The sequence below is a fragment of the Thamnophis sirtalis genome, unplaced genomic scaffold (genome assembly GCF_051295495.1).
Source record: "Thamnophis sirtalis isolate CommonGarterSnake01/CBP01778 unplaced genomic scaffold, rThaSir2_p1.2 scaffold_12, whole genome shotgun sequence".
Taxonomy (NCBI): domain Eukaryota; kingdom Metazoa; phylum Chordata; class Lepidosauria; order Squamata; family Natricidae; genus Thamnophis; species Thamnophis sirtalis.
Window position 1 is genome coordinate 35,300,968 of NW_028261392.1, and position 24,186 is coordinate 35,325,153.

The 24,186-nt window shown below is 39.9% G+C and overlaps 2 protein-coding genes across 7 annotated transcripts in view; both read left to right on the forward strand.

Annotated features, from left to right (window-relative positions):
- The window catches only part of TSGA10 (testis specific 10), a 43,040-nt gene extending 32,401 nt beyond the window's left edge, over positions 1-10,639 (forward strand). For 2 of the 5 annotated variants that reach the window (XM_087726631.1, XM_087726634.1), the window contains 5 exons: positions 590-799; positions 2,724-2,926; positions 3,383-3,487; positions 9,327-9,461; positions 10,334-10,639. In XM_087726631.1, the coding sequence (XP_087582757.1) occupies positions 590-799; positions 2,724-2,926; positions 3,383-3,487; positions 9,327-9,461; positions 10,334-10,358 (678 nt within the window). In that variant the 3' untranslated portion in view covers positions 10,359-10,639. Of the gene's footprint in view, positions 1-589; positions 800-2,723; positions 2,927-3,341; positions 3,488-9,326; positions 9,462-10,333 lie in introns of those variants that run through there. The other 3 variants (XM_087726632.1, XM_087726633.1, XM_087726635.1) reach the window with 3 other exon arrangements.
- Positions 10,640-16,987: 6,348 nt separating this feature from the next.
- The window catches only part of CRACDL (CRACD like), a 50,328-nt gene continuing 43,129 nt past the window's right edge, over positions 16,988-24,186 (forward strand). The window contains exons 1-2 of one of the 2 annotated variants that reach the window (XM_014060053.2): positions 16,988-17,085; positions 17,806-17,873. The gene's annotated coding sequence lies outside the window, so the exon portion shown is untranslated. The remainder of the gene's footprint in view (positions 17,086-17,805; positions 17,874-24,186) is intronic. The other variant, XM_014060054.2, reaches the window with a different exon arrangement.

Consider the following 24,186-nt stretch of genomic DNA (forward strand, 5'->3'; position numbering starts at 1 on the left):
GTTTGGAAATAGTATCCATATGTTTGTTCACTGAATCTTTTTGACTCTAAAACTGAATTTGCACTCCCAAAGTAATATTTTTAAAAATAATTCCTTCTATATTAATTATTAATTTCTTATGTTCTATAAAATAAACAATTTTATTGTATTCTGAATAACATATCATTTCCATTTGGTATCTACATTCTGACACAAATTCTTCAGGATACACATGTTCTCTACTTTATCAAGACTTCCCTTTATTGATGTAACAAACAATGCACTGAAATTTACAACACATGATATTTTCAGTATCCAATAAACTTCACATGCAATTCTGGAATTGTCTATTAGTGCTATAAAGTCTCTTAACAATTATATATATAAAACTTATGAAAACAAATTTTGGTATGTTTCATTTTTGTTGATGTATTTTTAGAGTCTGCTTTTATTTTTATTGACTATAGAACATTTCAAAATTAACATAAAACAGAAGCATATTTATTTAGATAAACATGCTTATTATTAAGTAAAATTATTTTTTCTTGAATATATTCTTACTGGTTCATTTAGAACATAAATGTTAATTGGCCTTTCTTTTTTGGGGCAGCATTTAGCATCTGAAAAAGCCTATAAGTCACAGATTTCTACTTTAGGTAAGTCTCTGATGAAAATGGAGGAGAAACTTGAGAAAGTCCACCTGGAAAAGGTTTCTATCCTCTCAGATTTGACTTCTGCTCGGGAACTCTGCATTAAACTGGATACTAGCAATGAGTTATTAAGCCGGCAACTAAAGAACACAACAAAAGAAGTAGAAAGAGTAGGTATAAAATAAGTTCGGCTTGATTTATAGAGAACAAACATTAAAGCTGAAAACTCATAAATATTTTCCTAATGCTTGAATTAAATTCTTGCTGTTCATGGAAAATTCTTTACATGTCAGATTTTTCTTAGAGTCACTTGGACAAGAAATTGTCCACCACAGGAAGTATATTCTTGTATCTCTTGATTCATTGGATATGTTAAGAGGGTTAAAGTATTAATACAAGAAATTTGTAAAATACCATACCTTTAAATGACTGTGTGTGTTTGTGTGTGGGTATGAGTGTGTGTGTCAATTTTGCTCTGTGATCCAAGGATTCAGTAGAGCTCAGCCATATGATTCCAGGAAAATTTACAATTATATTATGCATTTGTTCACATGTATTCCATTCCTACTCCTGCATATTCTGAAGCACCTTTTAGTCTTCAAATCTGAAGTTTGCTGAGTCTTATTTATTAGGTATAGTTCAAAAAAGTAAAAAAGGCATGTGTGCTGTATGATTGAAGTCCTAACTCTAGAACCTTGTTAACACTATCTCATTCTACACTGTTCTTGAGAGAGACTTAATTTAAACTTGTCTTTTTTCTTTAAAACAATCAAATATCGTCATTAAATAGATTTGGTGAATACAAATCCATTCTTTTCGGCTATGGGGAGGATGGATCACAAAATTTGAGGCTGAATGAGATTTTTTTTAACCATCAATCTGTTCTGTTTGTTGGTACTAAACATTTTTCATACTTTTTTCAAAACTCCTGATAGATTTTTTTAAAATACTTCAGCTGAATAAAAATTATGACAGGCTCATTTCAAAAAGAGAAATATCTGCAAATGAATTTTAGATTAAGCCAAGGCAGGCAATTGTTTTCGTGTTCCATAGGGTCATGCTTAATTTTAAAAGGGTTTAGGGAAGCTCTGAGCACTTCAAACATGATAACGATGCAATCCTGAAGCCAAGTCTGTCATCATTAATTTTTTTGTGTGAAGTTTGGCCTGTTTGTCACTTTGTGCATCTGACAAAGTGAGTAGTAGTTCATGTTAGTCTGTAAAAGTACTACCAGTCTTCTGATTTTAACATCCACTTTAGTAGTTGATAGTGAAATTGGGGGGGGGGGGCTATTAAAATGGATATGGGAGCTTCATGTGGTTTATAGGCAATCCATCTTGATTTAAATACTCTAAATTTATTTAGAGGGTTCTGATGTATTTTGTACGGGATGGAATGTCCCACAGCATAAGATTCCTCACTAAGAACTAAAGTATTGTCCAGCATATAAAAAGGAAATTATAGATTATATTCTGCTTGGATAACTTAGTGTGTATGTAACTGGAACTCTGTGGAGCTTCAGATTACATCTTACAATAGTATCAAATTGGGAAAATACTTAAATCAAAACATTAAAAAACTTAACTTTTAAATCATATATCTCCATGTCATGATTTGTGATAATTAATGTTCAGTGTCATTTGTTTACAATGATTGGAAAGGAAACCACTTCCAAACTGGCTAGGCAAACTACCATACTTATCTATGAGCCACCAGCAAACTCCACTTTCATGTGTCAGTGATGTTACAGTATTACATTTTGTGTAACGTAATGTAACATTTTGTGATGAGATGTGTGCGGGAAAACAGCCACGGTCAAAAAATACTAAAAACCCAAAAAATTGTATAGTTTTGGATTAACATCATAAATAAAACCCATTTATTTTTACACATTAAGAAATATTACTATACTGTCTTTAGAGAAAACCACTATAAGTTCTTAGCAGAGAGAGGGCTACAGTTTTTTACATTAAGGAAGAAAAGCTGAAAAGATAGGGGGGAGGGGTGTTCATTTTCAATTTACAGTGTAATCTGCTAGTTTTTAGTATACTACATATTAAAGAAAACAAGAGCACTCATTATTTTGGCTTTCAGTTTCAGAATGAATGGGAATCATCTCACTCAGAAATAGAATTTCTGAGAAAGCAACTCAACAATGAAAGAAGCTCAATTAAAAACTTGGAATCTTTGTTAACAGCCAATCGAGAAAAAGAGTATCAATCTCAGATGATAAGTCAAGAGAAGGATTCTGAAATACATCTTCTTAAAGAGCAACTTACTCTGGCAGAAAACAAAATGTGAGTAACCAGTACAAACAACACTCAATTATCACAAATTAAAATTTGCTGTTATACTTTTGTTAATCTTCCCATTTTTACCTTCTTTAGGAGGCCCTTTATTAGAGTAGAAGATAGTTTAATTAAAAATCACTTGAAACTAGAGAAACTAAATATTAGGCAAAACAGTATCTATCTCATGGGAATAAAATATATATTAGAATTTTAAAAACAATTTGTACCTTAATATGAAAACGTTTTTGTTCAGTAAAATTAGAAAATTTTAACACAGGTATTTAATGCCTTTGACACAGCACAAATAAATAATTGTTTCTATTTTCTTTCTGGATGCTTATCCAACTATTTTTATATCAAATATATTGGAAGCTGTTCTTGAAAAACTAATCCTATTCTTTATTTTATTATATTTGACTAGTTACAGCCTTTCAGTTTAAGTGACAACTTTGTCCTTTATAGTGCTATCCAGAATCGAGATTTTTCACAGATCAAAAACACAATTACTCAACTGGAATCTGAGTTAGATATCACCAAAAGACAGTTGGGCACAGAACGCTTTGAAAGGCAAGTGTGTGACCACATTTTTAATCATTTACATCTGTTTCTCCCAATTAAATAATATACATTTGCACTAATCTAGAAAAACCCAGGGCTAAAGTCATTAAATAATGCTACTAATTTATATCCACTAGTACTAAGACTAAAATTCAGCATTGGAGAATGCTTACTAGGGAACAAGTTCTATTAGTTACATGTTTTATTATTTCATGTTTAATTGGGAATAAACTTCCACTTGATTGCACCCCACATATATACATCAGATTATTTATCAGTTTGAAATAAATCAGATTCTATTTTATAATTAGCAAGTACTATATTTAAAACTTGTGGGTATTTATAGATTGTTTTAATAGAAAAGATTTGTAGATTAATGATTTTTTCATAAAAACTTGAAAATATTATTCAAAGAATGATGATTGAATCATTTCATTGCATGTTTCATATTTCATTATAAAATCCAATTATTTATAAAAAGTAACTAAAACGCATAATTCATAATTTTCCTTCAATAAGTAGCCTACTGAGAGGAATAGCTCAGCATTAACTATAACCTCAGTTATTGCCCTAATACTTCCAGAATTCAAGGAAATTCAATGAAATTGATGACTTTAACTTGCCTCAAAATTTACCATCCAGGAAAATATTCTGAAAACCACAAATTTAGGGAAATTAGCATTTCTGACTAATTGAGCTACTAAAAACACTTTCAGAAGTAAATATAGTATATGCAAATAAAAGTCCAAACTCCAACGTACATTGTTGATCTGGAAGTATAAAAGGGCTAACTTTGGGCCCATCTTTAGATATATTTATTGTATTCATGTGATCTCTAACATCTAAAATATCTTAACTCCCTAATCTACTGTATAATTTCTAAAACAGAATTATGAACCATAAACATGGGACAAGGTATTGAAAGAAAGGGTAGAGAGGGATAATTTGGCCATATCTTATATAAATTGTGGAAAAAAATATTTATTCTGTTTTTATTGGTATGGGGATGAGTTGAGCAAATGTCTACTGCTATTAAACAGATTGTCAGGCCTAGCTCAAGACTGACGTAAAACAATCCAGTCAAAATTCAACACTATATAGACAGAATCTTGCCAGATTAAATCTATCTTAATCTAATGGATATGGATATAGCCTGGGAGTGGCTGTCCTAAATCTCTTTCCACAATCCAGCTCTGGATTGCATGGTTTCTTATCTCTCTGACACACATATACACTTGGAATATGCTACCTCGTTTCTGGAAACCTGCTGCTTTAACTGTAGTCCATCACCCTAACCCTTCACAGAAACATTCTATTTCTAGATCAGTTTTTAGGCAGACTGAAAGGTCAGACCTATTTGACTGTACATACATCGTGTGTTTGTGTGTGTGTGTGTACGCGCACACGCATCCTGTTTTTTTTAAAAAAGACGTTACAATCTATCATAGATTTCAGTTATCAAAATCAACTTCTGTTATTGATGTTACATAGTCTAAATTTAAATTGCTGTGTTATTGCTTTGTTTTGCTGTTTTAATAGATCTACTGCATATGTAACATATGCTTAATTATTAAAATTATAGAATTAGACAATTTTATCCTACAAGTAATCCTTGATTTACAGCCATTTATTCAATTACTGTTAGACTTGGCAATCTGCTTGCCCTTACAATTGACCACAGAGGCATTGCAATTACCTCACTTGCCTGTATCTTCCCCCGTCTCAGCCCCTAACCTGGCCCACCAGCACACACAAAACTGCCTTGGCTTTGGAGGCCTTGGTCTGCTACCTGGTCACTTCTCCCCACCCCACCATACCAGGGTCCACTTACCTTTGCATTATTCTGCAGCTGTGGATAGATATATCACGCTGATGAGGCTGTCTCACTGCTATCCTGTAAGCAGGTTTCCTTTTTGTGATGGTTTGGAAGGCTTTCTCCAAATCACATGAATGTGATTTCAGCAGAGTGATTGCATTCACTTGCTTTCCTTCCTAACACAATATTTCTAATGGCTAGCCACATTTGCTAGCTTTTTGGCTAGAAAGCGAGCAAACATCCTTCTGAAGGCTAGTCACACTTGATAACTTTATTGTTCTGAAGGCTAGTTATGTTTGCTAACTTTCTAACCTTCAAGAACCATTGCAAGAATAGGGTCCATTTGCAGGATGGTGTGAGTTGGTGTCAGTAGGAAGGCTACACCTCCTATTGGTTGGACACATTCAGAAGCTGCAGAGTTAAGTGTTCCCAGGTATGGTGCAACAGAGAAAGGATTTGGGCCTCTTGGATGTGGTGTAGTGGGGAGAAAGCTTGGGCCTGCAGGTCCCAGGCAGGTTTCTGCACACCAGTGGGCCCAGGGCCTCTTCCACCCCCCTCCACAATGTACCCTTCACTCCAGTTAATGATTCTCATAACTGCTTAACTATCACCAAATAGGGAGAGCCAGGATTACAGTTATTGAGTAAAACAGTCATATGGTCATCTTGCTTAATGACCACTTTATTCAGTGACCAAAATTCTGGTTCTAATTGTAGGGGTACGTTAAGGATTACCTGTAGTTTCATTGTTTGGGTATATACAAAGTATCTATATTTATTTATTTATTTATGGGACCAAGTAATTTATTGGGATTTATCATGAAATTTTACGAGCAGGTTTTCCCTGAATGAAACTTATTTGTCCTTAAATGCACTTTCTCCCATGTAAAACTTCTATGATTTAATTTGTTTAATACTTTGGTGAGTTTTAAGAATAGAAAGTAATGCAGAAAGTCACTGGAAGGAAAACAGACCCTATTTCAAATGTTTGATTTAAGAGGAAAAAATTGGAATGATAAGCTTCCATAGGGCAATTCCTTCTTTGCTTCAAGTTGGAAGAGTTAAAATCTATGTTGTCAAGCGTTGATCATTTTGTCACTGAATTTAATTGCATTGTCTCAAGTTTTTGGAACAGATGCTTTGCTTAGGATTGTATATGATCTGTAGAACATGGGTTACTCACTCCTAGCCAATATCGAATAAGCATATAAAGCTGCCTACTGCATTAAATTTAGCAGTGAGAGAATGGCAGTTTTCTTACTTTGCAAGCCAGGATTAAATCCTGCCTTATTTTGCCTTTCAAAAAAAAAGTGTATTTCTAGATGTGAGTAAAGAGGTGTAGAATCACCTAAATGCAATTCCAGTGAGCCAGAGGGGTGAATGTTACCCAACATAGGAAACCAATCAGAAGTTAAAGAAAAACATAGCTATATGACACAAGTGTATATCAATGCTGGGCTTGGGTTTAAACACAGAATGATGAAGAAAAAAGATCACTGGCTGACTCCAGAACAGGTAACTTTAGACTAGATAATTGACTTAAAATAATAGTTTCCTGTATTCTTAATCTCAGACTCAGATTTTCCAGTGGTATTCACCCTGGCTGTGAATAAAATCCAAATGAAATTCCTCTTCCACTCCATTATTCTGTGCTGGAAAAAGAGAGGTCAGGTTTTCACCTCCTGTGTGACATCCTTTCAAGTATTTGAAGAATGTGGTCACATTACCCAGTCATCTTTTTTCAAGGCTAAAAATACTCAACTCCTTCAAATTTCTTACCAAGAATTGTATTACCAAGTTTCTAGTCCTCTGATTATTATTGTCCTTCTAACCCAATCTAATTTTTCTGCCTTTTTTTAAGTATAGTGTTCAGAAAATGCCTTGTGGCGAGAATGGCAACAAATAAATTTAATAAATAAATAAAATAAAATAAATGTTATATTATATTACATATTATAAGATAATTATAAGATACTTGAGATGATGGCCTAATGAGAACAGAACAGATGCTGCAATTACTATCTATAAATTTGGAAATTAAATATCTGTTGATGCAACCTAGAATTCCATGTGCTGTCTTTGCAGTTAACGTACTGCTATTTCATTCATTTGCAGTCAAACACATAATCTCCACTTACCAAATACTCATTCAACAACTCTTCAGAGTTATGATAGTGCTGAAAAAGAAGACTTATGACAGGTGTGCAAAGTTGCAGCTGTTGCAGTATCCCGGTATTCACATGATCACAATTTAGGCATTTGGCAACCAGCTCATATTTACAATGGCCACAGTGTCCCACAGTCATGTGATTACCATTTGCAACCTTCCACAGGTGGCTTCTTACAAGCAAAATCATTGGGGAAGCCAGTAGGAAATTGCAAGTAGTGATTTTATGACATTGAATTTAATAATTCATAATGATTTGCTTAATGACTGCAGCCAGAACTGATGTCATAATTTGGCATGGTCATATTATATTTTATTATGTTCTGTATAGCAGTGGAGTTGCTAGTTCCATTTGTGGTTGGTAAGTGAGGACTACCTGTATTATTCTAAGACTATCTGTGTGATTACTATTAGCAAACCAGGTACTCCCTATCCTATTACTTTTCCTTTGTATTTTTGTTTCCTAAGTTCACCCCCTCCTCAAGAAGCTATTGCTAGGCCTCACTGTTCAGACCTTGGTGCTATTTCATTTCCAGTTTAGCATCTTCATAAAGCCATTGGGGAAAGTCAGCAGTTTTGGATGAGGTACTATCAGTACGCTGATTTGCATATCCCCTTTAGGTGATCTGAGTGATGTGGTGGAATTATAGTTCCTGGAGGCTATGGGCGCCTGGACAGGATGCAACAGGTTTCAGAACAACCCTAGCAAGATTGAATGGCTATGGGATTTGGGGGTTTGAGCCCCTTGCTTGGTTATGTTGTATTGGATTGTGACTTTGTAATTTTTTTCTGGGTGTTATGGTTTTTATATATTTTTGTATCTGTTCTTATTTTTAATATTGAGAGTTGCTCAGAGTCAGGCCTCTACAATGGGTGACCGTATAAATCCAATCAATCAATAAATAAATAAAATATGATCTTTCCTGACATCAGTTTTGTATTTCTGGGCTACCATTCTGTAGTTTTCCTTTGTGATCTAGTTCCGTTTTCATTTCTTGCATGTATCTTTTTTATTTCAGTTCTTTGCTAAGTTTGTTCTTTAGTCACATTAACTTCTTTTTCTTTCTTATCTTTTATCTCCTTATTGAAACTGCATCCATATTTTCTTTTAACATAGTCTTGTTTCTAATTGTATTTTTAATGTAATCTTCCTTAAGCTTTCTTGAGCTTCTTTTCCCATTAGCTTCTCCCACCATTGCATGTATTTATCCTTATATTGATTAAACTGAAATAAAAGGAGCTAAAATCACTGTCAAAAGTGAGACCAATGTGGAGGAAAGGATGTTTTGGAAATAGGCAGTATTCACCATATAAATGGACCAGAGTCCTGAGGAGACAATAGTTGTAAAAAAAAAGCAGATTTTTGGCAGTCCCTTTACATGTATGTGCTTTAAAAAAAAAAAGTGCTGCTGTGGAGACTGGCAAAAACATTATATTACTTTCTCCTGATCTTTGTGTGTAACTAGTAAGACTAACACTATACTAAGTAGAAGGTAACAATTTAAAGAATAACTCTAGTGGAAATTCCATAGAAAGCTGGAACTTTGGCCTACATTTAAAATAGGCACTGGTAGAATTCCATCCAGTCCAATTCTCTCTGAATTCCATGCAAATGTCTGATCTTCTATATTTTGTTCAAAATATTTTATTATTGAATCAGTTACTCTGTGATCTTTATGTCTGTCCTTACTTCAACATCTCTAGGCACTTACTGTCCAAAATTAGGAAAAAATGATTTGTTTCCCCTTTAAAAATTAAAAACATTCCTCAGAGATTTTTAAGAGACAGTAACTGCTGGACTTAGGAATTTCCTAAGTATGTGGATTAAGTATTCTTATTTAAATACACTTTTTGAAAAACCTTTAGGGACCGTGCAGTCCAAGAACTTCGCCGGCAGAGTCGTACAGCTTCATACCATTTAACTTCTACAATAAGATCAATATCACCTGAACGTTGCAGGCACTGGTCTCCTGAGAGGTCTCTGGATAGATCTTTGGATGGGTAAGAAAATGTCTGTTAAAATATATATATCTCCTTTCTCTCACTGTTATTGAGGTATAGATCCTCTCTTTATCATGTTACAAATACAACTTTAAATTAGAAATGAAGGACATCATTTTATTTCTGTGTTGCTGTCCTGCAAAAGTGTGCCCAAAATGGCCCATAAAATCTCAAGTGTTAAAAACTGCCAAGAGAATTCTAATTTTTTTTTTCTTGTGTTCTGAACTGTTTCAGGGCAGTGGTTGGTTCTATATCATGGTTTGCTTTATCATCAGTTTATAAACCACAGTTGGCTGGGTTCTTTTTAAGCTAAGCCATAAACCCTAACCAACAATGAGGTTCATGCCAGGCAAACCATACCAGTGGCATCTATGGAAAAGCTGGGGCGGGGTGTGTGTGTCAGACTAACGAAAGCACTGTTATGCACCAAGCCCCCACCTTTTTGTATGTTCATCATGATGTCACATAGTATTGTTACAATGCTGACTTCATTATTCTGATGCAAGAAGGCTTCTGAAGATGCTGTTCATAGGAACTCATTCAATGATATTTAGATCCCCTCATGTCATTCTTGATCTTTTGCTTCCTTTCCATTTGCCTTACCACAAAATTACTGATTGTTTTTGTAACAGTTCATTTTCATGGTTTGGGAGGGACTATGGATTATAGAACTGTATGGATTAAACATACTTTGAGATTATCAATTAAATGAGGCATGTTTTACCATAGAGACCATAAATATTATCCAAAGAAGAATTAATCTTTATAATTCAAGAATTAAAAAAAGAGATTTGTGTTATGTGTGTTTGTGTGTTGAAAGGAATGGACAATTACCACTGAATAAAATACAAAATTTCTTTCTTCTTTCATAGAGATTCTATTTCAAAGGACTTCTAATTGAAGAAGATATGGAAAAAATTAACTTCCATTATAAAAATACCAATACATGCCAAACCAAATTCAAGGTTTATTAAAACAATTGCTTTAATCCAATTGGTAAAGGATAATGTTCAGAGTGCTTATTAACTGAAGAAGCCTACATACACAAATATGTTATTTGGGGCATTACAATAAAAGCTATTATTGTTTTATAAAATTTTTATTATCAAAAAGATGTTTCGAAATGAAAATTGAACTGCACACCATCAAAGAAATATATTAAATGAAAAATTTACACAGCTTCTTATTCTTCATTTATTTATTGTATCTTGGTTACACATTTGCTAAATTATTTAATATTTTGAGAAATTGATAGACAAAATCAGTTTTATACAACCATTGAATGCTTGAATTATTTTTTTTAAGCTGATTTTTTAAGCTGACAAAGTTAGTGGTTTCTACACCATTTTCTCCTTCTGAGAATGAACAAAGCACAATGAGTGTGCTGATTTCAGGAAGCCCACACTTACTCGACTGCTACTGGAGTTTAGGATATCCAAGGGAATAGAGTTTGATAGGGAGTGACGGACGATAGAATTGGCAAAATTCATACATATATTTTGTGTAAAGCCTATCCAGTACATCTTCCTCCTCCTATTTTCCACACCGCAACAACTTTGGACAGAGAGAGAGAGTGACTGGCCCAAAGACACTCTGCTTTTTAGAGTCTCCCACTTTCTAGCCTGATGCCTTAACCACTATGTGTTTCTGAACTATGCCATCATTTTCATGTCATTGTCAATAGAATTTCCAAAATTCCATTAAAAAACTTCAGTTTTATTTACATTGGAGAGATCCACCTTATTCATACTTTGATTTACTGAAATCAGTAAAAATAAGAACTTCCTTAATAAATCACAACTTAAACATGAATCCATTGTATGATATAGCTATAAAAATGCCCCAAACTGCATCAACAAAAGTATAATGTCAAGATAAAGAAAAGTAACTCTTTATTCTATATTGGTCAGACCACATGTAAAATAAAACTTAGGTAGAACGGTTGGAGGTATTAAATATTTAGTCTGGGGAAAAATCTACGGGAAGACATGAGAGCTATGAATCTTGGGAGCTATCATAGAGAAGACCGGTTTGTTCTAGGAAACATGGCAAGAAAGAATAGGTTTAAACTTTATAAGATTATGGTTGGGCATCAAAAAGAATTTCCACCTCATTGTTCAACAATGGAAAATACTTCTCTGGGAGAAAAGGTACAAGATTTTTTTCTTTGGATAACTGACTGGTGTTTATTCTCCTCAATCAGACAAATCATATGCTAATTACCAGTCACAAAAAAGCACTAAGAGGTTTTGATAGAATAAGACACAAATATCAATGGGAATCATTTTCCATTGTCTCCTTACCTACCTACTTACCTACCTATCTAATCTATATTTACCTTGCCCAGAATGGCTAGGAGAACTTGGTTCCTTTGGTTATTTTTAAGGTTTAAGGTTTTAAGGTTTTATTGGGATTTATATGCCGCCCTTTTCCCTGAGGGGACTCAGGGCGGCTTACAACCACAGGGGAGGGGGGTGCAAGGTCAAAAACAAAACAATATGTGCACAAAGAAAAAATAATAAAACACAACTTTCATTCAGCGATCAAACACTCGGGCGGGTAATTGGAAACCTATCCCCAGGCCTGCTGGGAGAGCCAGATCTTGAGGGCTGCGCGGAAGGTCTGGATAGTGGTGAGGGTACGGATCTCCATGGGGAGCTCGTTCCACAGGGTCGGGGCGGCAACAGAAAAGGCTCTCCTCCGTGTGGTCGCCAGTCGACATTGACTGGCAGATGGAATTCGGAGGAGGCCCAGTCTGTGCGATCTAATTGGTCGATTTAGGGAGGTAATCGGCAGAAGGCGGTCTCTCAAGTACCCAGACCCGCTACCATGGAGTGCTTTAAAGATGGTCATCAGTATCCTGAAGCGCACCCGGAGACCAACAGGCAGCCAATGCAGCTCGCGGAGGACAGGTGTAACGTGGGCGAACCGCGGTGCGCCCACTATCACTCGCGCGGCTGCATTTTGGACTAGCTGCAGTCGCCGGATGCACTTCAGGGGCAACCCCATGTAGAGCCCATTGCAGTATTCCAGTCTAGAGATCACAAGGGCTCGAGTGACTGTTGTGAGAGCCCCCCGGTCTAGGTAGGGCCGCAACTGGCGGACCAGGCGAACCTGGGCAAATGCCCCCCTGGTCACAGCTGACAGCTGGTGATCGAAAGTCAGCTGTGGGTCCAGGAGGACTCCTAAGTTGCGGACCCTATCTGAGGGGTATAAAATTTGACCCCCCAGCCTAAGCGTTGGTATATTAGCCAAATTATTGGGGGGGAAACACAACAGCCACTCGGTCTTATCCGGGTTGAGTACCAGTTTGTTAGCACTCATCCAGTTCCTAACGGCCTCCAAACCCTGGTTCATCACGTCCACCGCTTCATTGAGTTGGCACGGGGCGGACAGATACAATTGCGTATCGTCCGCATATTGATGGTATTTTATCCCGTGCCTCCGAATGATCTCGCCCAGCGGTTTCATGTATATGTTAAATAGTAGGGGGGATAGGACCGAACCCTGAGGTACCCCACATGTTAGGGGCCTCAGGGACGATCTCTGCCCCCCGACCAACACCGACTGCGACCTGTCCGAGAGGTAGGAGGAGAACCACCGCAGAACAGTGCCTCCCACTCCCACCTCCCGCAGTCGTCGCAGAAGGATACCATGGTCGATGGTATCGAAAGCCGCTGAGAGGTCAAGGAGAACCAGGATGGACGCATAGCCTCCATCTCTGGCCCTCCAGAGATCATCGGTCAATGCGACCAAAGCGGTTTCTGTGCTGTAACCAGGTCTGAAGCCGGACTGGAAGGGGTCAAGATAGCTAGCTTCCTCCAAGGCCCGTTGAAGCTGAAAGGCCACCACCTTCTCAACAACCTTCCCGATAAAGGGAAGGTTGGAGACAGGACGAAAGTTGTTTAAGATGGCTGGATCTAACGATGGTTTCTTCAGGAGGGGTCTCACCACCGCCGTTTTAAGTACGGCGGGGAAGTGCCCCTCCCGAAGGGAGGCGGTGACAACCGCCTGGATCCAGCCATGTGTCACCTCCCTGCTGTTAGCCACCAGCCAGGAGGGACACGGGTCCAAAATACAAGTGGAGGCACTTACAGCTCGAATGGCCTTGTCCACATCCCCAGAGGCAACTTCCTGGAACTCAACCCAGAGCTGATGTAACAAGTAATCCTCCTGTGACTCAGCTGGACCTACTGCGGTGGAGTCCAAGTCCGATCGAAACCGAGCTACTTTGTCCGCCAAGAATTGAGCATAATCCTCAGCCCTACCCTGCAAGGGGTCTCCCGCATCCCTCCTATTAAGGAGGGAGCGGGTTATCCTAAACAGGGCGGCTGGGCGCGACTCGGCGGACGCAACCAAGGCAGAAATATAAGATCTTTTTGCGGTTCTTAATGCTCGGACATAGTCCTTGGTGCAGGTAGTTAAAAGTGCTCGGTTCGCCTCGGACCTATCGGACCTCCACTGGTGCTCTAGGCATCTCCTCCGGCGTTTCTTCTCCCGGAGTTCCTCGGTGAACCAGGGAACTCTCCGGGATCCACTGACCCGGAGGGGCCGTAGCGGCGCAATCCGGTCGAGAGACTCCGACGCCGCCGAGTACCAGGCGGCAGCCAGAGTCTCCGCCGAACTGTGGGCGAGAGTATCAGGAATAACCCCAAGCTCCGTCTGGAACCTCAAAGGGTCCATAAGTCGCCTGGGGCGGAACCACCCGGTCGGTTCCTCCTCCCTACGGTGGGGGTATGGCCTCCGGAAGTCAAGCCTCAGTAGGCAATGGTCCGACCACGACAGGGGTATGATCTCATTACCCTTCAGACCAAGATCACACATCCACTGCTCCGAGAGGAATACGAGGTCGAGCATGTGACCCGCTGCGTGGGTTGGGCCCCGAATTACTTGGGTCAAGCCCATGGCTGTCATGGAAGCCATGAACTCCTGCGCCCCGTCAGAGCGTTCACCGAGCGATGGCAAGTTGAAATCCCCCAGAACTATAAGCCTGGGGAACTCAACCGCCAGCTCGGCTACTGACTCGAGGAGCGAGGGGAGGGATGCTGCAACGCAGTTGGGAGGCAGGTACGTTAGCAGCAAACCCACTTGACCCTTGAGGTCCAACTTTATCAGCAGAGACTCACACCCGACAAGCTCCGGAGCAGGGACCCTACGAGGTAACAGAGACTCCCGGATTACAATAGCCACACCGCCACCCCTTCCCTGGGCTCTCGGCTGATGAAGCACCTGAAATCCCTCTGGGCACATCTCTACAAGGGGGACTCCTCCTTCTGTGCCCAGCCAGGTTTCAGTAATACATGCCAGGTCTGCCCTCTCGTCAGTAATTAAGTCCCGGACGAGGGGAGCTTTATGAACAACAGACCTGGCATTTAGCGACAACAGCCTGAGACCAGGGTCCTGACTACTCGCGCCATCTGGTCTTGGAGTGGGACTCCTAGGGCCGGAAGGAGGGATCTCTGTAATGTAGCGAACCCTCCTTCCCCGGTAATGGCCAGCCCTAAGGTCCCCGCCATATCTGCCTCTCCCTGTCACGACCGCTATGCTCCGACCCACTCCCATGTCCATGGTCCCCCCAACCACCCCAGTACCCCCCGCCTTCCCCAGCAGGTCCTCCGAGTCAAACATTCTCATTTATCCACACTAACAATTCCCACGTAGAAATTTAAAACATATAAAATACAAGGGTAACAATTACTAAAAGTGGGCCATTCATTCAAATCCAGCCAACTCCCATACACTCAGCATACTATTTAAAATTGCGCAGCTATAATATATAATAATATGGAAACAGTGGAGGAAGCGATGGTCTGCTCCTCTCCCTTCTTCTTATGTCCTGGGAAAATGTCCTTAGCCACCAAGTTAGAAGTACGTAGTGTATAAGGTGGCTATATATGAACAAGATTAAATGTAAAGTTCCAAAGTTCGTGAACGGTAACCATGTAGTCCTACCCCACTGGTGGAGGTTAGCGGGCTGTATATTCCAAAGTCTCTTTCCCAACGATGTATAAAGGCCCCAATGTAGGAGACCAGAGATCAAGACTGACTTGCACCGCTCTTGCAAATGGAAGGAAAAATGCTGATATTTTCGGGGCTCAGTCCTTGTCCCTGCAGCCGCCATCCTCTATCGCTCCCTGCCAGTTGGCCACAGTCTTACTCCTCCTAATGATTAAGTGAGCAGGGAGCAAGGTCCGGAGGGGCTACAATGATGGTAAATAGTAAAACAGCAGATGATAGATAATAAGGCAGGTAACTGATAATAAAGTGAGCAGAGATAGATCCGAGGGGGGGGGGCGTCTAGGACAGCAGCAAGCACAGCTAATCAATATAGCCTCCGACAGCCCCCTTTTATGTCCTGCTGCATCAGAAAACTCTAAATTTCATGCAATTTCTTGTCAATTCTGTTGTTTTGACATGACATGACTCCAAACCTGTTTGGAGTCAGTGGCAGAACTTAATAGCCATGGAAAAATTAGACGTCTAGCATTAGTCTTCTTTAGTTTCACAAAACTGGTAAAATTTGGTTAGCTTAACTGATTAGCAAGTTGACATCCTGGGACTTATCTTTAAAAAAAAACTTCCTAGAATCAATATTGGTCTGTGATTTTCATAAAACAATTCCATGTTTGCAGCACCAATTTCCTCTAGTTTTATATGACTGATGATTTCAATTGGACTGGCTGACTGTAAATTGGCATTCCTGGCCATTTTCTAAAACACTATTGTATGACTGTTGAATATTATTATTTTGGCTGATTGGGAAGCTGGAGTGAGAGGCTTGAAATACAGCTTTTTCTCTGGAAATGGGCTTCCACGCAAATTTTGTACCTTATTGCATTACTGCAATGGTCCTTTGATTTTGTTAACATAGCTGGGAATTCCAATGGCCCTTTGATTTTGTTAACATAGCTGGGAAGATGGTGTTCTGGACCATTTTACCCTATAGTTTAGAATGGATTAAGGATAAAATGATTCTAAAAACACTACTGTTGTTAAATGTTCTCAGAATACACCTTCCTTCTACCTGCATCAATATCATTGCAAACATGTCAATTATAGCCAGTTTTTTCCCAATCTTCAAAGAATCCTATTCTTTAAGGTTTGACTGCGACTAAGCCCCACTGAATTTGAGTGCTATATCCAAAGGCTTGTGCCGTACAGTAATCTGCTTTGTAACCGACGACATTAGACTTCGGTACGGGGAGCGAAACCTGGGAAGCATTTTTTTTTCATTCTTTTCCATAATCAACTCAGTCTTCGTTTCTTCGGAGACAAACCCTGAGGAATTCAGCAGAGTTTTCCTAGAGAAGCCAATGCAGGATTGCAATTTCAGGCGGGCGCTTTCCTGCCAATGCTTCAGCCAGGAAAGTGGCACGAACGGTCCCAGGAAGGAGAGCGCCGATTAGAGCGAGCCTCCAGCTCCAGTTCCCTCACGGCTCAAGCGGGGAAGTCGCCGAGCGAATGCCAATGGGCTGCTTCGTGGATGACCTGCGTTTCCTCCTCCCGTCTCCCCTGGCAGCGCCCGGGTCTGCGCCCCGCCTCTTATTTCTCGCTCTCGGTCAAGGTGCCTTGTGGGGCTCTCCTCCCTCTGGCAATCCCTTCCCTGCCTGAGGCCGACGGAAAGGTAAGTGCCGCGCCGGCCGTCGAGCGGCAAGGCTGGCGAAGTTGAGGCGGGGGGCGTCGTAGAAGCGGGCCTCAGGATTGGGGTGCACCTGGCGGGAATGTAGATTCCCGTCAGCGCGTGCCCAGCCAGCAGGCCAGCCTCGCCACCAGGCTGCGCTTTCAAAGCTCTTCGGTTTCCTTGTGCGCCGCCTAATCCGCTGCTTGTTTGCCCCGAAGGAAGTCCCAGGGAGGTAGAGCCAGGCTCCTGCTAGTGGGGGCAGGCAGACTCACTTGTTGGAAGCAATAAGCAGGAAGCTGGTTCATTGAGCAAAGGACGTTTTGTGGAAGAATTACCTGACAGTGCCCGCATTTTTACCCGCTTAATTTCCAAAAGATGAGGGTGGATTCATGAGTTTCAGCCTAACCAAGCAGAGTCACAACACAAAAGTAAACTTATTACTTGAGCTCTTGGCTCAGGGAAGTGTTGAAGAAACTGTGGATGGGGAAGTTTTCTTAGTGTAAGTGGGAGTTAGTCAAATGGCAGCACTGAGAGACTTTTCTTGTTTTTAGAAGCCAACCTTCCTCAAAGTTCAGTTCTCTGCCCCTTCTTGAACCGGCAGAAAATGAGGACTGCACTTGTTGCAGATCCCTAACCTGCCCTAGGCAATGTGGAGTCAGTTCTGTATTGTGTGGAGATTTGCTAAGAGAAAGGATTGGGCTTTGTTTCTCTTTCTCCTACCAGATGTCACCAGTCAGTAAGAAGACATTCACCCATTCTTCTTCTTAAGGTGGACTAGAACTGAGTAAGAGGTAGGTTTTAATGGAGGGGTAAACCAGCAGATCCCACTGTACTATACTGCCTCACCACCCAGGGCTGTCACTAGTTATCTGGTCCTTCTTTCAAAGTCAAATCTCTGGGCCAAGCATTGTCCAGATCTTTCTACTATCCAAGTCAGAATGGGCAATAAGGAGTGTGCTGCACCAGTTTGCAGTGGCTAATAGATCTCTTGCAGCTCCTGTTATAGAATACTTTCTGCTTTTTAATATTATGTCATAACTCATTTTAAAGCCATTATGATGGAAACTGGAACAGGCAGTCCATGACTTACAACAGGTAATCTAATAACGCCCCCCCCCCAGTTATGTACCCCCAATACTTAAGACCTAGTATTGAAGTTCTAATGGCTGCCCGCCTTGTAAGTAATGCATTAGTCACATTTTGGACGATTAGCATCTGGCCCACATGTACAGCCATTTGCAGCATCCCACAGTCACATGACTGAGATTTATGAGGTTTTTGCCAAAAACTGGCTTTTCAGCAAAAATGCCTCAAAGCAAACAATGGGTTTGCTTAGTGACTGCAGTGGTCAGTTTACAATTGCAGCATTTGCTTAACAATTGCTGCAAAAAAAGGTCATAAAATAAATAAATTAAATACTACCTGTATCATATTGAGATATAAAAAGTAAATTCTGCATTCCTTTAAATCAATATCACTTCTTGAATAATTTATTGGACATGCTCTGTGTATTTCCTTGGCAAAAATATAGGAAGTATTTGCCGTTGCTGCTTTCCATGATATTTTCCTTTCATGTTCAAATCAAGCCTGTGACTTGGGTATACATCTATAGACATAAAATGGCTATCTTCATTCATTATTTTATTCATTTCAATATGCGTCCAAATCTTGAAACCGGTTTTCCAAGACATGTTACACTATCTATTAACTGACATTTTGCAAAGTCAGCTAGTGATGCTACAGATTGGTTGCATTTTTAGGATGCAAACTCGTATAAAGAGGTCCAAATGGAATAACAGTTTTTTTTTTAAATTCTCTACAAGGGCACAAAAAAGACATTTTAATGATGCTGAAAAAATAGACTTAAAACTTACAGTTTGTGCCTGAAGTTACAGCTGCGTATGGTCATGTGATCACAATCATGTAACTTTTAGGAATGGCATGAGCAATTTGCGGGATGAATCCTTTCAAAGGATTCTGTGAATGGGATGCCAGCTTGGAGAATGATGCAAAGTGGCCTCTGAAAGAAAGCCTGGCATGGCCATCAGCTGCCTCACATAGGCTGTGGGCCTGCCTGGCTGTAGCAGAAGAAAATTGAGAAGTTCAGTGGGCCATGGCAAATCCGATGGAACACACAGTGGCAGGGGCAATTGGTGGTGGCATTGCAGGCTGCAGTGTGGGGTCTGAGGCAGCATTTCTCAGTGGCAGCAGCAGCAGCAACAGCAGCAGCATTGGGGCTGAAGAGACTGCTGAGGCTTGTGGGCAGCTACCTGAGACTGCTGAGTACTCCAGGCCTCTACTTTTGCCCTGCTGCTGCCAAGAAGGACATAGTAATTGAAAAGGACATAGATTGGGGTGGGGAGAGATTGATTTCTGGATTTGTAGATGCCTGAGACTTCCTGGGGTGCAACCATGCTGTTGAGCCAGGCTGGGCGTGCTGGCTCAACAGCATTCAATGGGCACAGTGTCTCTGTGCTACACCCCTCCCAAGTCATCCATGGCCTGTGCTGCAAAGCAGTCATGTGACATTTTGTGTAATAATTACTTTGCTGAACAACCAAAATTCTGGACCCAGTTGTGGCTAAGTGGAGAATCACTTGTATATAGAATTTGTTTTGCATTTTATGGAAGTTTTGACGACTGTAAGGTACCACCAACTTTTTTGGCACCACAGATAAGGTTTGGAAGAAAAATTGTCTTCCATGGACTTGAAGGGGAGTGGATAGTTTGTACACAACCTAGATCCTGTGCATGCGCTTTGCTTCCTCACCTGCTGCTTGTATGGTCCGGTTCCTAAGAGGCTACAAACCAATATCTGTCTGCAGCCTGGGCCTTAGAGACCCTTGCTATAAGGGACAAATAAGTGTCCTGAGACTTGCAGGTCATTAAAAATTGCAACCCTTAACAACAAAAACTCTTTAACATGAATCTTGATCTTATTCACTTCAGATTGCAGCATGCTGTACAATACCTGCTATGACTCTCAGATCAAAGAAAGGTAGTAACCTAAGCTAGGAAATGAAGACTCCTTAAAGGACTTAGTTTTTGAATAATTTTGTGCCATCAAGTCAGTATTAACTCTTAGTTACCACATAGATAGATTTTCTCCATAAGGATGATCTATCCATAATTTGGTCTTTCAACAGTGAGGTGGGCAGTTATACAAATTTGACTAATAAGTAAATAATTAATACACTGTAACTGCTGTTGGTTATCTTCTCTTTCCTTCTACTTTTCCCAGCATTGCAGGATTCTCCAGGGAGCTAGGTCTTTACCTAATGTATCCAAAGTAGGATACTTGACTATTGAAGTATCTATTTACTCAGCGATTAAATTGAAATGGAGCAGGCTTAATGATTTATTTAAAACTACAGGTAGTTCTTGACTTATGACTGGGTGTTTAACAACTGTTCGAAGTTATGATGGCTTGGAAAGGGTGTTTTATGGTCCATAAATCACTTTAAGCCATTGTAACATGTTCATATTGCCCACCCCCAATTACATCATTGTGATCCAGATGCTTGGCAACTGTACTTACAACTGCAAGCAGCTCACAATTATGTAATCACCATTTGTGATCTTCTCTTCTGGCTTCCCTAAAAAGTCAGTGGGGAAGCCGGCATGGAAGTTGCAAGCTGCTATCAAAGAATTTCTGCTCCCTTCCACATATAGGTGGCTGCAGAAATGACACTTGGATCTTTCTTTTTGCAGCCCAGTATAGGAGTTCCTCTCCCCTCTGTATGTGGAAGAAAAAAAGTGTGCTGGCTGGAGAAACATAGCAGGGATGTGAAGAATTCTCTTCCGCATATAGAAAGGAGAAGAGCCCCTGCTCTGGACTGGAGAAACAATGTGGGGATCCTGAAGATCCAAGCTTTTTCTAGCCCACTGCACAAGTTCTCTTCCATGCATGGAGGTTGAGGGAGGGACTCCTCTCAAGGTCTGCAGAAACCAAGGTTGGATCCCAATGCGCCGTGCTTCATTTCTGCAGTCAACTACTTGGAAGAAAGCTTCCTGTTCTCTTTTGGCAGGGAACTCTTTTGCTCCATCTATGCAGTCTATAAGGGACACAGTGGCTAAGATGCTGAGCTTGTCAATCAGAAACGTTAGCAGTTCGGCGGTTCGAATCCCTAGCGCTGTGTAACAGAGTGAGCTTCCATTATTTGTCCCAGCTTCTGCCAACCTAGCAGTTTGAAAGCATGTAAAAATGCAAGTAGAAAAATAGGAACCACCTTTGGTGGGAAGATAACAGCATCCGTGTACCTTCGGCATCTAGTCATGCCGACCACATGACTATGGAGACGTCTTCGGACAGTGCTGGCTCTTTGGCTTTAAAATGGAGATGAGCACTGCCCCCTGGGCCATATGTGCCAGAGGAACCTTTACCTTTATGCAGTCTATGCTTCCATCTATGCCTAACAATTGCAAACTGGAAGAGTCAGGATTGCTTTCACTGAGTGAAACAGTCATGCAAGTGTCCTAATTAATGACCACTTCACTCAATGACTATAATTTCAGTCCCAATTGTGGTGGTAAGCAATACTTGTATGTGTTACTCATAAGTGAAAATATTTTAGGAAGACTTTTAACAGTCATATTTCCCTCTTTTCGTAGGAAACAAGATTTTTATAAGTTATTGCAAGCTTCTTAAGATAACAAGTAGGCATTTTTATTATATATTTTAAAAGGTAGCAATCTTAAAAAGTTACCAACAAAGCCACAGTTTAATAGTAGTACAAAGCAAACACCCACATCCAGCTTACAAAGGTTAAAATAATTTTAACCTTTATCTTTATCGTGACCCGTCAAAAGCGCGGACGGCAAAAGCGCGATCGACAAAATCGCGCCTTTGACGTCATCACAGCGCGACGAAAAAGATCGAAAAATTCAAATAAAAATTAATAAAAATTAAATTAAAGCAAGCCGATTCACATAAAGGTAAGGGTTAGGGTTAGGGTTAGGGTTAGGGTTAGGTTAAGGGTTAGGGTTAGCTTTAGAGCGTTAGCGTTAGCGTTAGGGTTAGGATAAGGGTTAGCGTTACGTTTTTCGTTACTTTAACGGTTAGGTTTAGGGTTAGGTTTAGGGTTAGGTTAAGAGTTAGGTTTAGGGTTAGGTTTAGGGTTAGGTTTGGGGGGGTTAGGGGAAGGTTTTAGCTTTATTTTTACATTTTTTCGATCTTTTTCGTCGCGCTGTGATGACGTCACAGCGCGCTTTTGTCGAGCGCGATTTTGTCCTACGCGCTTTTGTGGTGGAACCTATTTTTATATGTACCAGTATTACAGCTGCTTAGTTAGGCTGATAAATATTGGATTGAGATAAGAGAAGAATGTTGGTGTAGATAAATGGATATAGTATTTGCATTTTCAGAACAGAATGGTCAGTAATTGATTCTTTATTCAGAATATAGTAGCCTTTTCTGGATATCAATAGGTGACAAACATTAAGCTAATGATCTTATAATATATAACTTAATTACTGGGTCTTCCAACCATTTCCATTTGTTGCTTTTGTTCTCTTTTTCCCTGATGAGGAATACAAGTAGTCCTTGATTTACAACAATTCATTTAGTGGCTATTCAAAATTAGAATAGCATTGAAAAAGGTGACTTACGACTATTATTCATACCTATGACTGTTTGCATTTTCACATGGTCACGTGGTCAAAATTTGGATGCTTGGCAGGTGATTCATATTTATCATGGTTGCAATGTCACAGCAACCATGATCATCTTTTGCATCTTTCTGACAAGCAAGGTCAACTGGCAAGCAATGGGATTCACTTAACAACGATGTTACTAACTAACTTAATAATTGCAGTGATTCACTTAACAATTGTGGTAAGAAAGATAGGCAAATCTCACTTAATGACTGCCTTGCTTAGCAACAAAAACTTTGAGCTCAATTGTGGCCATACATTGAGGACTACCTGTAGTAGGGGATTGAAAAGCCTTTCTCTCAGGTTGGTTTGTCTAATAAATATAACTTAGGTACAGATTTTCTTCCTAGTGTGGCATGCTTCATGTGCCATTTCACAATGTGTGTCATTTGGTCTTGGATAATTGTGATTGTACAACACATTAATCCATAGTTAACCGAATCATTGTTTATTCCATTAACTCCAAGTTTATGTGACAAATTAATCCACAAACTAATGACATAAAATGTAGTGTGCTGTGTGAGTTCAGTAAGTTCTAGCAGCTCCATCAATATCTCTTCCAAGGGTGTCCCTATAGCCTGCTCCCCAGTTAGCTATCAGTTCTGTTACTGAGCACTATATTACCCCAATACGGGGGCACATTTCAGAATTTATTGATCCCAGTCAACCTAAAGAGGTTTAATGAGCCTGTGAAACGCCTCTTACTTATTTTTGATTATAAATTAGGGGTAGTTTTATTCATTCTCTATTCTCGTTTTTTTCCAATAACTGAAGTCAGAGCAGGTTCATATGAATGTTAAGCTGTAATACAGTTGGAGTGGTTAAATATGGATTGTGAATTTGTGGGAGAGTTGTATCAATGGCATGATGCAAGCTATCAAGCTGTACTGTTTCTTCTCAGTGTCCCAATTAATAATTTATTGTTCTGAGCTCGTGTTAAAAAAAATTAAAGTTCCTCTCGCTCTAAAGTAGATGTCTATGGCCCCTTTATGACCTGTAACTTCAACTCCCAGAATTCCTGAACTAGCACTCACGAATTCTGGGAGTTAAAATCCACAGCTGATAAAGGGAGCATAGTTCCCCACCCCTGCTCTAGAGAATAGTAAGATGGAAAAACAGGTCTAGGACTACGATGGATTGTATAATTATAATTTTAGCAGGAGGAACACATTCTGTTACATTTCACTTTTACTTGCCTTTGTCTATCAGTTTTCAGTGCTCTTCTTATGGCAGGGGAGAGACTCTTTCTAGGCACAATGGAGTAGAGTAAAAATGGTAGTGTTGCCTGGTTACATTTTATCACTTGGGAATTAATGCTCCACATGGCTCAGTCTGCATTGGATTCCAAAGGGATTTCTCAATAATTTATTAGTGATATGTGCTCAGGTGGAAATGATATTTGTCATACTTTAGTTACCATACAAGTGTTCATTTTAATAACGGATTAATATT